The 9,968-nt window shown below is 40.5% G+C and overlaps 1 protein-coding gene and 1 non-coding gene across 2 annotated transcripts in view; both read left to right on the forward strand.

Annotated features, from left to right (window-relative positions):
* Window positions 1–9,679, forward strand: part of MYBPC1 (myosin binding protein C1) — a 126,550-nt gene extending 116,871 nt beyond the window's left edge. The window contains exons 23-28 of the mRNA XM_087813799.1: window positions 203–398; window positions 1,058–1,197; window positions 4,152–4,311; window positions 5,743–5,879; window positions 7,654–7,840; window positions 9,482–9,679. Of these exons, the coding sequence (XP_087669925.1) occupies window positions 203–398; window positions 1,058–1,197; window positions 4,152–4,311; window positions 5,743–5,879; window positions 7,654–7,840; window positions 9,482–9,600 (939 nt within the window). The 3' untranslated portion in view covers window positions 9,601–9,679. The remainder of the gene's footprint in view (window positions 1–202; window positions 399–1,057; window positions 1,198–4,151; window positions 4,312–5,742; window positions 5,880–7,653; window positions 7,841–9,481) is intronic.
* Window positions 7,306–7,436, forward strand: LOC148093928 (small nucleolar RNA SNORA66). The gene has a single exon (XR_015714124.1). It is a non-coding gene; the product is annotated as a small nucleolar RNA SNORA66 (small nucleolar RNA).
* Window positions 9,680–9,968: the final 289 nt, after the last annotated feature.

A 9,968-nucleotide genomic window follows, 5' to 3' on the forward strand; every position in this document is an offset into this window, starting at 1 on the left:
ATGTACCTAACGTAGTGCCTTGTACACAGAATCAGTCAAGGCAGCGAGTATTACTGTTGCTGCTGTAGTTGCCCGCCTCCAGGCTGCTTGCCAAACTGGCCTTGAACAGGGTAAGCCACTGTCATATTTTTGTAATAGTGGGAAAAAATCTTGAGACCATCTGATTTCCCTCCCCCTCTTCTTTTCCTGTCTGTCTTTGCAGGGAAAACCAAGACCAGAATTAACTTGGAAGAAGGATGGTGCAGACATTGATAAGAATCAGATCAACATTCGCAACTCTGACACTGACACCATCATATTTATCAGGAAAGCAGAGAGGAGCCACTCAGGGAAATACGACCTGCAGGTCAAAGTGGAAAAATTTGTGGAAAACGCGTCAATCGACATCCAGATCGTTGGTAGGTTTGTGAGAAGGAGCTAGAACGTTCTGTCAAAGCAGTATCTGGACTAATTATCCTTGTCATTAAGGCTAAAATGACAATTTGTGTTAGGCTGGCTCTACATAAAATTCTTTTATTTTAGAATTTCTTAACAGATACATGAGTAAGACTTGTTATCATTTCGGAACAGTTTTTCACCAACTAAAAGGACTAATCGTGGGCGACTTGGGGCATCTATGTTAAAGAAAATTTATGTATATACTTTTTAGTGAAAACCATCTGTATTGCTTTAAAATCCAGTCCTCTCTTACTCTGCTTCTCGACTCCTCAATGATAAAACTATGCCATGTTAATTCTTGTGTAGAAAACACTGTAGATTCTAGACACAGTTTAACATGTGTCCACTACACGTAGCATTTGCTAGTAGTAAGGTTTTAGTGGAAACTGAAGGAATTTTTGTTAAATATAAGGAAGACTTGCCTAAATGAAGTTAAACAGGTAAACACTGAATTGGTTGATCCGCAGGGCTGGTTAGGTTCTGACCTGTGCAAATACCAGATAAGGTGAGCTCTTCCCTCTGTCCGGTTAGGCAAGGAGGGGAGACCATCTCTTGCAGGTGGCCCTCTCTCACCTGAACCGTCCTCTGATTTTTGCGATGCTGTGAACTTACCCTGTAGACCGCCCGGGGCCGCCCCAACTTGTGAAGATCGAGGATGTCTGGGGAGAGAATGTTGCCCTGACGTGGACACCGCCGAAGGATGATGGTAATGCAGCCATTACAGGGTACACGATCCAGAAGGCTGACAAGAAGAGCATGGTAAGGCCGCTTTCTCTGCTTCAGCAGCAGCGAAATCGCATGTCATCCAAGTAAAAGGAAGCCCGGGGTCCCCTCTCATGGGGAGCCTGTGGGGGCTGTGGACAAATGAGCTGACCCAGGAGTCAGACCTGAATCCCGGCACTGCCACTTAAGAGCACATGTGCACGGACAGTCACTCTCACCTCCATCGTCTTCATCTGTAACGCAGGTTCACGAACACTTACCCTGCTCGGTTCTCATGAAGCTGAAACAATATGAAGCACCTCATACAATGCTCAGGAGAATTTAATAAATTCATTTGCTCAACAAATATTTGCTCATTTTGGATTCTGACTCAGATTGACACCCACGTAACTTTTTCTCCTTGTAAAAGAAATGTTGACTAGAATACACAAAAGGACACTAGTTAGAAAGGAAAGATTCTAAAGGAAACAGCATGTGCAAAGGTCCTGAGAGGGAGAGGACATTGAGGCTTAGAATGTATAAATGACTTGCTCAAAATCACCAGATTTTAAATGTTAAAGTGTCGGTGTTCCTGAATCAGAATCCATCCACTACACTTTACTACTGTCCTATCCGTGAATGAAGGAAGGAATAAATGAAAGTTTGGACACACATGGCATAGAACCATCTTTCACTCTCATAGGAAGAGTAACATCACACTGAATGATATGGATAAAAAGTCTTTTAAATTGTTTTTGAGTTTATTGGGGTGACACTGGTTAATAAAATGATATAGGTTTCAGGTGTACGACTCTATAACACATCATCTGTATATTGTATTGTGTGCTCACCACCCTAAGTCAACTCTCCTTCCATCACCATGTACCCCCCCGTTACCCTCTCCTGCCTCCCCCCACTCCCCTGATAAGAAGTCTTTAGACATTTACACCAGCAGATAGCAGAAAGAACATAGGTTATGAAATTACATCAGGTTAATAGAACAAGGAAGGAAGGTTGGTAAGGGCCGTTCAAGTAACAGGAATGACTTCAAGCCTCACCTTTTCATGAAAACTACTGCTAGCGTATCTTTTCTTCCCCCTGGGTGGGTATTACATGACAAAATGAGATTTGTCATTTAAAGCAACATCTTTCAGCTAAACCTGGACAGCTTGAGAGCTGGATCAGTGGATGACTTTGCAAGGGGAGCACTGCACGTCTTGAATTTCCTTAACAGTGAGGGCTCTCCTTTGGCCTGTGGCTCAGGTACTGGCTGTGATGCAGAGGTACCACGCTCCCTTCCGGTGGCACTTCCATTCTTCCACCCCCGTCATGTTTGCCCAGTATTTGTTTTCTTCAATATCTAGTTGAGTTTAGGTGAGCCAGGACTTTCCTGCTGCTTCATATGTCTGAGGTCTGCCTGGTGACAGGGAATGATCCCTAACCCGTGCACCCCTGTGTTTCTGTTACATTTCAACAGGGGCAAACCCATGGACCAGAAGATGCTCACTCTGCCTGGTGTACTTCCCAGGAGATCACTGCACCATTGTCTCTTTGTGGCTACAGATGCTGCTCTTCACTTAAATTCCTGTAGTCATTCATGCCTTCCATAAACAATGTTTTCAGTGTGTGTGCCGACACATTTATTCATTCAGTCATTTACTAGGGCTTGAGCACAGCTCTAGCTGCTGGATAAAGAAAGGGAGAGAAAGGGAGGGAAGGAGGGAGGGAGGGAAGGAGGGAGGGAGGGAGGGAACGAAAGAGGAAGGAAGGGAAGGAAGGAAGGAAGGAAGGAAGGAAGGAAGGAAGGAAGGAAGGAAGGAAGGAAGGAAGGAAGGAAGGAAGGAAAGGAAGGAAGGAAGGAAGGAAGGGGGGAAGGGAAGGGAGGGAGGAAGGAAGGAGGGTGGGTCAGCTCTTGCTCTTAGAGCACTCACAGTGTTGGCAAGAAGAAAGACATAAAACCAAATGACAAACCAATATAATAAATGTTGGAATAAAAGTTTGCATAAAGTGCTTTGGGAATAAAGGCGGGCATAATACATTTGTTTGCTGATTTAAAATATACAAAATACATAATTATGGCCCCTGAAAGTTGAAGGAAAATTCTTCCCTTTATAAACTGTCTTTTTTTTGTCAGCAAGTGTATTTTCTCAATTAGTGGTCCCAAACATATGTAGTACAAAGGCAATTTCTAGTGGTTGCCACATAAATTTTGAGACCACTCTATTTCTTGGTATGGTGAGGGAAAAAATGAAGAAAAATCATTTAAGCTACTCATTCATTCACTCATTCATTCTAGTATTCAATAAACGTTTATTTGTGCATGGTACCTACTATGTGGCAGGTACTGTGACAGGCACTGGGGATATGGGGTGAGAAGAAAAGTCTGTTTTTAGCATCCTGGTGTGTTCATGCCAGTGATGGGTGGGCACAGAAAATAAACAAGTAAAATAATAAATATATAATATAACTTAAGGTAGCAAGTGGTGTAAAGAAAACTTTGTCAGGTTAAGGTGACGGGCTGTGACCTGAGTAATGGAAGGCTGGACAGTTAGGGAGGAGGTGATATCTGAGCAAAGACCCAAAAGAACCTGTGTTGATAATATTAGGCAAATTTGTTGAATGATTTTAATTTTTCTCTGGCGATTTAGCATCATCTCTTCCTCAGAATAGATATGTTGGCACTAAAATTTTATAATTTTATTTTGTTATACAAAAGATAGATAAATAGACAAGTAGATAGATAGATGACAGACTGCACAGTTATGAGGAAACTATAAAGGTAGTAGTTGGCATCTAGGGTATATGATTCTAATGTGTAAATGAAGATTAAATTATACAGTCAAGTGTAAATTAATTATAAAGTATTAAATGTGTGGTGTTATTGCTCTTGATATAAAAATTAGTGCTATTTTTCTTTTGGTGAATGAAACATCCCTGTGATTGATTCTGATCAACAGCTGGAATAGTTGTGTATTTTCAGATGATTTTCTCAAAACTGTTTTTCCTTTCAGGAGTGGTTCACCGTCATTGAGCACTACCACCGAACCCACGCCACCATTACCGAGCTGGTCATAGGAAACGAGTATTACTTCCGGGTCTTTGCAGAAAACATGTGTGGCCTCAGTGAGAATGCGACAATGACTAAAGAGAGCGCCGTGATTGCCAAGGACGGTGAGTCAGTAGTGGGCTGATAAAAGGGGGCTCCCGACCCAGTTCCAGAGAGGGAAGGTTTGGGGGAGTCGCCCCCATGCCACCAGACAGTTCTTAGGCACCAGCTTGAGAGCCCACGATTCCACTCGATTCTGGCACTGTCGCCCAGAGAGAGCGTCAGATCCCACAGGTCACCGGCTCAGTCCCCCAAGAATGTCCCCACCTCAGATGCCAATCGCAAGTCCAGCTTGTCTCCTGTGCTTCTGACTAACAGACTGTATAAATCGGAGGTTCCAATGACGCCCTCCTCAGGTTTGATTAATCTCCTAGAGTAGCTCACAGAACTCAGAAATATTCTGTCTGCAGCACTGGTTTAATAGAAAAGATTGTAACACGGAGAATCGGGTGGGAGAGGGGCATGGGCCGAGCGTGGGGAATGGGCCCCGAGGCCCCTGCTCTCCTAGAAGCTCCCGGGGTCAGCAGTCTGGAGCTCTACAAACAGTTCTTTCTGCCTTTTATGGAGGCTCCGTTTCACAGCCACGATGGATTGAATCTCTAGCCGCTCTCTTCTTCTTGGAGTCTGGGGGCAGGATTAAAAGGTCCAACCCCTTAATCACAAGGTTGGCTCCCCGGCAACCCAGTCCCTGGAAGGGGTCAAAAGCCATCATTAACATAACAAAAGACACCTTTCTAGCTCTCCTCGCTTAGGAAATTTCAAAGGTTTTAGGAGCTCTGTGCCAGAAATGGGGAGAAAGACCAAATGTGTATTTCTTATTATAAATCACAGTATCACACTGCACATCTAGAGACACTGGTCTCCAGTGACTAGAGGAGACTGAACGAAAAAGAGTGTGGTTGAAAGGGAATAAAAAATGATAAAGGACTATTGTTAAATTATAGCAAAAATGTCCAAGTAAATACTAATTTTAAAAGTAACTTTTTGGAGAAAAATTATATTATTGCATTTTTGTAAAAAAGTTGTAACTCATTCCAGCTTCTGGGCAGGAGGTGTACAAATGCCTAAAATCACAGGGACAGGAAAAAGCAGAAACATTGATATTTTGAGCCTGGGTTACTTCTATTCTTGGACACCTTCAACGTAGCTACACGAGACCGGTGAAATGGGTGAAGCTGAATTCCATGCCTATCATTTCATTTCCTCATGAACCACTCTCCTGAAAGCTCTGTCTCATCACTGTCACAGTAAAACACATTGTGGATGAGAATGCTCTGACACCAAATTCTTCTCAATATTTGTTTCAGTTCAAATGACCACTCTGCCCCCTGTGGGCCTGACTGTACATTTATACCCTCCAGAGTGAATGCCCTGCACTATTCACTCATGTTTTTACTTGTTTTTCTAAGGTCAGGGAAGTTTTAGTGGCGAGTAAAGTATGTCAAGAATAATAGAATCTCCATCCAATTTGTATATTTCTAATGCTTGTTTTTAAGGGAAAGTCTACAAAAATCCAGTGTATGAAGACTTTGACTTCACAGAGGCTCCCATGTTTACTCAGCCTTTGGTCAACACCTATGCTATAGCTGGGTACAATGCCACTCTGAACTGCAGTGTAAGAGGAAATCCTAAGGTACTGTGTTTCTTTTTTTTATTTTATTACATTAGTTAAATTTAAGAATTAACCCCAAACTCTCTTTTGTATTTGCCACATTATGAATGTAATAATACAAACTCACCCTCCAGTTGCTATTTGTGTCTTATCTGGGAGTGGGGGGTGGCATTGGTGGAAAATTAGGTGCACCATTTAAATGTAGTCGTAAAAAATGTTTATATTTCTTTACTAAATAAGGGATACCTACCAAGGAAAAAAACCAAACTACCTATTTTTAAAAGAACGGAGAGGTAAGGAGATGGAAGTAATATTGTTTCACCTGAAAAGTTAGGTGGTACTATTGATTCATCAAGTTTTCTATAATAGATTAAGGCAAACCTACTATACTACAGGCAGAATTTAAAATGTGCTGTATTAAGGGGACAGACTACTAGGAAGGAAGAAATCACATCTGACAGAGGAGAATTAGAGAGGTTTTAGGGTTTCATGTTGTTGGCATGAACAACAAATTAATGAACATCGCCCATAGAGATACTGATCTGTCCCTGAGGGCCACCGAGGGAAGGAGCCCTAGAATTTGAAAAATTGCAAACAGTGGTATTTTCCCACATATACCATGAACAGAAATAGGAAGGTCAGAGATGCCAAAGTGAGGGTGGGAGGAAGATGCTGAATTCATGTCTAATTGGAGGTGATGTTGGTACATCCAAGTAGGAATGACCAGTAGGCAGAGGAGAGGTTCACTGGAGCTTAGGACAAAGGCCAGGGCTGTGACTCTAAGCTCAGGAGTCTCCTCCAGGCATGGGGGTGCTACATTCCACCCCTTGGAGTTGAAGCTCTAGAAAGGAATACCATTGAGGAAAGAGGGTAAAGAAAACCATTGAGGAAAGAGCAAAAAGTCAAGGACCAACAGGGGAGCCTCAACGAATGCTTCCCCTTGGAAGGCGGAAGGCAGAAGAGAATGGTGTGACGAGAAGGGCCACCTCTAGGGTCCGAGAAGGGCAAAGTCACATGAGGTAGAAGGGGAATGGGGAGGCTGTGCACTTGCTTAAGGAAGGAGAAGACAGTGGGCAAAAGCAGTGGGAGGCCAATGATGTCAGACGTAGTTCAGAGGTCAAGGAGAATGGAGGCACCTCCCTGGGCAACTGGGTTATCACAGACCTTGAATTCTCTGGTTAGAGAAAAGCCATTGCCACCAGATGATGAAAACAGATGTCGGAGGACAGATTAAATGGTGAGGAGGCATAAGCAGCCCGTAAATCACTGGAAAAGAGTATGAGGAAGAGGAAGTGGAGAATATTAGATGGTTATGACACCTCTGGAAAACGCCCAGCAATACATAGTCTCCTGCCTGAGGAAACTGAAATGCAGCTGAATCCATCTGGGAAGACTGGCCAGAGCTGACCTGCGAGCAGATCTGGCTGCTTCTTGGGAACTGCTCACAGTGCAGACTCGGTCACTAACTCCGCATGATGTTGCAGAAGCGAAGGGAACCAGGTTTGCTAAAGTAATCCTGGCGCTAGAAATGTATTAGCTTCAGAAGCTACTGAGATGTCCTTTCTATCCACCACAGTGTAAACAAACAAACAAACAAACAAAAGAATTGCTCATTCGTTCTCTTGCCAAGCCCTAATTTAATTTGAGAGAAACAGTGTTCAAGTGGATATGGATTCTTCTTAGATGTGCTTTCTTTCTAAGCCATACTTTAAAATTCTGTCACTGGCTTTGATGACCTATTAATATGCTAAGTACAGATAAATTTTGACCTAATTTATTTCAATATTAACTTCAGCCCAAAATAACCTGGATGAAAAACAAAGTTGCTATTGTGGATGACCCCAGATACAGGATGTTCAGCAACCAAGGGGTCTGTACACTGGAGATTCGCAAGCCCAGCCCCTATGACGGAGGCACTTACTGCTGCAAAGCAGTCAATGACCTCGGGACAGTGGAGGTCGAATGCAAACTGGAGGTGAAAGGTATGACGTCCGAGATTTTGGGTATGGAATAAAATGAAAGAAAACCATTTAATTATTATCCTGGGGTGGAGGAGGAAGGGTGAAGAGAATTTGGGAAGAAAAAACATTTTTACATCTTGCATTCACTCTTGATTTATTTGTGAAGGCTATTTGATTTTTTTAAGTAGACATCTTCATCTCTTGCAATTCTTGTTAATTAAATAAATGTTAATTACAGTGGAATGCTGGTATGTGCACAGCATGGTGAGAATAAATAAAGTCAGGAGGGTATTATTTTGGTGATGTATTCCATCTATAAATAGAAGCCTAGCACAAAAACTTATTTAATGATATGAATTTACACTATTTTTAATTAGTTTACTATTTTGTGAAACTTCCATACATATGGGTAAGTTTGCTAATGTGGTGTAGATTATTACATATGTAGAATGTAGCATGTACATATTTTAACCAGTTGCTTTTAAAATCTCACTAGAGAACTTCCATTTACAGGTCTGCATTTCATTTATACTAGTTTCCAACCAATGTAAATCAAGAAAACATATAAAGATTGATGTGGTAGAAAAGTTTCAGCATAACCTGTCATCTTAATTTTCATATTGAGTATCATTTTTATACTAAAGTTTTTTCTTGACAATCAAAACTGACTTTGGGACACCATGAGACAGTAGGTGACACGATTCTAGTGTCTTTTCTCTCCTTCCTATTGTATTGCCTTGCCTGTCTGCGGTAACCAAAGTCTTTTTTCCTACCTCTCTATAATAAAGAAATTATGACCTGAAAGTCAGAAAGATAATCTCGTCAATATCTATTTTTAGGAAAAACATAGTAAATGCTTATGGTATTTATGTAAAAAAAAAGGGTTTTAATCCTAAGTTTAGTATAAAATAGTAAAGAAACTTACAGAAAAAATTTCCTTTTGTAACTGTTAAAATATAGTATTATTTCTCTTATGATCTCTTACGATCTCTGTCGGTCCTGAGGTAATACGGTATAGTAGATTCATAACTGAGTGAAAGGGAAAAAAATTTTTTTTCCTATCAAATATAAAACATAATATTCTTAGAATTTTAAAGCTTACTCTTGAGATAGTGCTTACAAATTTAAACATTACTTTTTAGTTTTTATTAGCTTTAAATGCAGATTATGGTCATAGAGTTGCAAATATATCTGGTTTCTAAACTCCTAGCCTGGTTAATTCCAAGGTACTGTTGGTTCTTATGTTTCAGAAAATAACTAAATGTTGCTAATGATATAAAATGATTTCATAGACGGTTCAACATTTGGGGTCCTCCATAAAAGATAATATTATACATATAGATGATATATTCCTTTTTTTAATCCAAATACTTTATTTTTTTAATCTTTATTGTTGAGTGTATTATAGTAATTACATAGTGAATTATATGGTAATTGAATTTAATAATATCAATAATGTATTCTAGTACCTAAGTTCATAGTAAGATATCGGTTGTAATATATTGGTAAAAGCTTTTGGTCCTAAAAGTAAAGCCAGAATTGTTTATCGTCAGATTGTTGTCTGATAATAGGTGACTTGAATCAAATTAAGCTGTGAAAAATAAAGGTAAAAATGTGAACTGAGAACAAATAAATACTGGTACAAATATTCTAATTCTACAGTGATATATCAAGGAGTAATTTCCCCTGGAGAACCACTGTTCCTGGAGGGGCAGCAACAGGTTTCAAAAATCCACATCCCACCGGATATTTCTACTTTCTGTTCCATTCCTCTTACATGAAATCGCACTTTGCATGTAAAGCTTGACTTTCTCATTCGCTTTTCATTAGATTGTTTAGCAGCTCATGGCATACAGGGTTTATGCCATGAACTAGGAAGGCCAAATTATTCAAGGATATCAAGTAAGGTAGGAGCTAAGTTTTGTCAGAAAACTAAGCAACCTAGCTCAGGTCCCCCAAAATAAAGCCAGAAGGCTACATCTGAAGATACTGCATTCTAGATATAAGATTATCAACACCTGGGAACCAATGACATTTCTGTAATATTTTCATTTTTCACATGTAAAGAGATATGACCTTCCTTTAAGATAGTTTCCAGTGTCATTTCCTTAGATTCTTGTTGACATTCAGAAAACTGAAATCTTTTTAA

The sequence above is a fragment of the Miniopterus natalensis genome, chromosome 2 (assembly GCF_054644295.1).
Source record: "Miniopterus natalensis isolate mMinNat1 chromosome 2, mMinNat1.hap1, whole genome shotgun sequence".
NCBI classification, from domain to species: domain Eukaryota; kingdom Metazoa; phylum Chordata; class Mammalia; order Chiroptera; family Miniopteridae; genus Miniopterus; species Miniopterus natalensis.